The sequence below is a fragment of the Limulus polyphemus genome, unplaced genomic scaffold (genome assembly GCF_000517525.1).
Source record: "Limulus polyphemus unplaced genomic scaffold, Limulus_polyphemus-2.1.2 Scaffold4063, whole genome shotgun sequence".
In the NCBI taxonomy this organism is placed as follows: Eukaryota; Metazoa; Arthropoda; class Merostomata; order Xiphosura; family Limulidae; genus Limulus; species Limulus polyphemus.
The window spans coordinates 74,546-79,235 of NW_013669673.1; the positions used below are offsets into that span (position 1 = coordinate 74,546).

Sequence of the window (4,690 nt, forward strand, 5' to 3'; positions counted from 1 at the left end):
TAAATATATATATATATAAATTACAGGAAATTTAGTATCTTGGTGATCAAAAATATAGTTGTTGTTTTTTTATTTCAAATGTACATTTTAGAACATGAAACATTATTATAAATTGAAAATAGAATGTTTTGAAACAACTATAATTTAGATAGATTTCTAACTAAGCTATGAACTGGTTAAAATATTCTATTAGCTTCCCAAACTAAACACCATAAAGGCACACAATAAAACTGAGGCTTAATTTTTTGCTCACCTGCCACCTAAACAACCTAGTCTCCTTAAAATATCTGGCAAAGCAGAATCTGCTCTTTCTGTTGGTTATAGGTAATCTAATAGTAAATATAGCAGAGAAATGTTGACATTTTTTGAAAGATGGGAAGGCTATAAATTTACTTTGTGGCTTAACAATGTCTATAGTATCAGTGTATAATTGTTGACATACTCAGAAGGTGATATAAAGGGTAGAAAATATAATCTAAAATGGGCAATTCGGAGCAAAGAAGTATCATATGATACAGAGAAGTAAAGATTGATAATTTATGTAAATATCACTTTATGAAATTAAGAGATTACTCTTATATAATATTAACATTTATATTAAAACTTGTATTTTAATGTCAAGTTTATTGATATACATTAATAATAAAGTTGTTTACTCAAACTTTGAATTCAACCCTGTAAAAAAAAAGTCATGATGTGGGCACTTTTGACCTGCTGCTGTACACATAGGGTTAACTAATTTGAGAAAAGTCTTGTCTGTTTAAACATGGCTTGGATTTATATATGTGGTTAAGTGTAGTAATGAAACTAAATTTTTTTCAATCTTTTAAATGTTTCAGGTGTCGGCTAATACGACTCAGGTTCCTGAGCCTCCAATGCTGGTAAGATTGTTTGTTGTAAAACTATGTATAATAGTTTTTTTGGTGTTTTTTTCACAGAAACTTCTGCTGTTCATGATGCCAAAAGCTAATATTGCTTCTTGTGTAACCTAAAAGTAAATTAGAATATCAATATGATATTTTGTCCATTCCACACTTTGAAGGATGACAAATATTCCTTATGTCTTTAATTGTTTGTCGTATAATCTAATAATATCTTGTAGGTTTTTGTTATTTAACTTCAACCTGTATTTTCAATGGTTTGTTATAGCTTGTGTCCATTATCTTTGGTTATATTAGTTTTGAGTATTTTTACAGAAGTTTGTTAAATACATTGGTGTTTTAGGTTGCTGGCTGAATAATATTTTAAAGGATTTGATAAAAGTTTTGAATATGGTCTGAATAGTAAACCATATAATAATTCGATGACGAGGAACCCACTTTGAAACTAATAATGGCTGGAGACGGCTTGAATGGGTAATGAAGAAAAACTTTAATATAAGTTTAACATAACAGCAAATGTACAACATTTCGACAAGGTTTTGTACATTTGCTTTATTTTAAACTTATATTAAAGTTTTTCATCATTACCCATTCAAGCCATCTCCGGCCATTATTAAACCATATAATAAATTCTATGAAGTTAGACTTTAGTGTTTGGCACTAAAATTCGAAAAGCTGGCAAAGCAGCGGAAACTTTTAGGCCTTGTATTTGAGACAAGTCAACATTTCTTCTTCTTAGTCAGATACAGATTTGACATCGGATGTATATAAAAGTAACATTTCAGATTTATCTTCTGTCTGCACAGTACCACAAAAGGTGTGTGTTCAAAAGGTTTTCATTAAATACTAAAACTCGTCAGTTGGGCTCGACCTTAAGCTAGTTGAAAGTCCATCTGAAAAGCTATTTATATGCAGTGAAAAAAAATAATGTTACAATGATAAATGCTGAAAGCTTGTCAAACAATAAAATCCATTAGGTATGTTTTTTGTACAAGTTGCATTGGTAACAAATTTTTTTTTTCCACAATTATTTTAACTGTTTTAAACCCGTAATTTTATGTGTTCTGCCAGAATTATTTTAACAATGTTCTAATTTACCCATCTTGTTGGTAAATTGGGGACTTCGGCTGGACACTAGTAGCATCTGCTCGGGTTTATGGAGTTAATTAGCCCATTAGAGATTAAAATTATACTGTGTAAATGAAACATTTCAGTTTTTTTCTTCTGCTATGAGCTACTGCCCAGTCAGGTACGTCCCAGCTGACAATTTCTAGTATTGAATGAAAGGCCTTCTAGGCAATGACTTGTGGCAGAAAAAAGATCTTGAATACTGTTTTTACACACCTCTGATTGAAAACAAAAGTGCAAAGCTAGAGTTTTTTGTAAAAAGCAGATGTATCATTTTTTTACTTAAGCATGAACTTTGAAGCTGTTTTGAATAGTTTGATTTTTCATTCATACTGGAAGGACAATCTGATAGATACTACTCTAAACATATTTAAATGTTTTGAATATATTAATTGGTCATAATCTCATTTTAGTAATTTAAGGCAGTGATGATGTGTGTGGTACATAGTGCAGTAAAAGCTCTATCAGTGCCCCACACAATATGGGGGGGGGGGAATATTAATATGGCATGTCAAAGAAGTTTGTATTAATTTTTGATAGTTTTAATTTTTTAATAATTAAATTATAAAATATGATGAGAAAAATGCAAAGTCTTTCAGTAATAAAATATTTAGCATTTACATAATTAATTATTTTTCCTTGAATTTATGCATGTTTGATAAAGGAAAAAATTCAATTTTTAGGTGCGTAAAGCTGACTTCAACAATGACCCATATGTACGAGAATTTGGTTTGTCTATTAGCAGCACCATGATGGAGGTTCGGGGTCGTATTTTACCCCCACCAAAGCTTCAGTATGGAGGACGGGTTAGTTGCTTTAATACCTGTATGCTTGTGTATATATATATATATGTGTTGGTTATTGGTTTAATAATCTAGGTGGATAAATACCACTAGATAATTAAGTTGAATAAATCAGAATACTCTAGTCCAGATTATACTTGTATTTATTCTGCTTACATTCTTAAAGGAAGTACTGAAAGCTGAAATTAATTTGATTAATAAAAAAAAATCAGTTGCAACAATAATTGAACTAAATTTAAATGCTAGCATTATGTGTCTTGCTCAAATTAATCTTTTATTGAAAAGTCAGTTCTAAAGCTATGACTATGTTAATTTATGACACCTACTTTTGATGGTTATTTGTAGACCAGGCAGCAAGCTATCCCCAACCAAGGTGTGTGGGACATGAGAGGAAAACAGTTCCACACTGGTATAGAGATAAGAGTCTGGGCTATTGCTTGCTTTGCCCCTCAGCGAACATGCAGAGAAGATGCGTTAAGGTTAGCCACTTTTTGTTGTTTGTAAACTTGGAAAAATTGGAGGATTTGTAAAAAATTATATAAAATAAAAATCCAGGAAAGTTATAAACTTCACCCTCCCATCCACTTGAAAATAAAATCTCGGGACCTGTGTCTGTATGAAACTACTCCGCTTACCCATGTCAATTATTGACATATTTTTAATATGATTTTAATCATTCATGTTTGTTTTTTTTATCTGTTCATAATTATTTCATCATATTTGATGATAGAGTAGATCAAATATTCTTCTTCTTCTTCTGTAGCTTTTTCCCGTACCTATACGGGGTCGCTATTTTTGGTGTTGGCAGGGTTTTTATGGCAGGATGCCCTTCCTGATGCCAATCATCCCCTAATTTAGCAGTGTAAGACTAGAGGGAAGGCAGCTAGTCATCACCACCCACCGCCAACTCTTGGGCTACTCTTTTACCAACGAATAGTGGGATTGACCGTAACGTTATAACGCCCCCACGGCTAAAAGGGCGAGCATGTTTGGTGGGACGGGGATTCGAACCCGCGACCCTCAGATTGTGAGTTGAGTGCCCTAACCACCTGGCCATGCTGGGCCTTTTATAGTACTTAAATTATGAATCTGGTAGTCATGATATTTCAAATACATACCGGTTCAAGATGTCTGTGAAACTCTGTACGCTGGGAAACGAGTCTTTTTCGTATACTAGATGAATTATGAAAAGACTACACTACAGAGAGCAGTGTTGTGCTTTGGACATGATTGCGTTAACATAGAAGGCTTTGTGGTTCGGTCACTTGACTCGCAAGTTGTGGGTCGCGGGTCTGAATCCCCGTCACCAAAAATGCTCGTCCTGTCATCTGTTTGGTCGTTATAATGTTACAATCATTCCCACTGTTCGTTGGCAAAAGAATGGGGTGTGGGTAGTGTTGACTAGCTGTCTTTTTCTAGTATATTAAGGCTATATTAGGGGTGACTAGCGCAGCCACCCCTCGAATAGCTTACCACAGAGCCTTTTGCAATGGAAACTACGCTGCATGTAACGAGGTAGTGAAAAATCCATAATCGCTTTACTATAACGTACTCATTCCTCTGTACTTACTTAGTCTTAATGAGACAAACTTGAGCTTTCTATATGATTTAGTGAGGACAATTCTTTATGCGACTTTTTACAAGGACATTGCCATAAAATCATTGATAATGGTGGAGAATACTTTGAACATGTGTAATCTTAGACTGACTTAATGTAATTCAAGGTTTGTTTGTACGTATACACCCCCCCCCCACACCACACACACACATACACAAGCCAGCTATATAGGACCAAAGGAAACTGAAACAATATTTTAAAATATGGAGGAACTAAAGTGAGATACATATTATCATACCTGTAAACTGATTGTTTGTTTG

At 33.5% G+C, this 4,690-nt stretch overlaps 1 protein-coding gene across 1 annotated transcript in view; it reads left to right on the forward strand.

Annotated features, from left to right (window-relative positions):
- Nucleotides 1-4,690, forward strand: part of LOC106470525 (protein argonaute-2-like) — a 52,501-nt gene that overhangs the window by 27,672 nt on the left and 20,139 nt on the right. Inside the window, exons 11-13 of the mRNA XM_022399131.1 lie at nucleotides 840-881; nucleotides 2,693-2,815; nucleotides 3,158-3,291. Coding sequence (XP_022254839.1) covers nucleotides 840-881; nucleotides 2,693-2,815; nucleotides 3,158-3,291 — 299 coding nt within the window. The remainder of the gene's footprint in view (nucleotides 1-839; nucleotides 882-2,692; nucleotides 2,816-3,157; nucleotides 3,292-4,690) is intronic.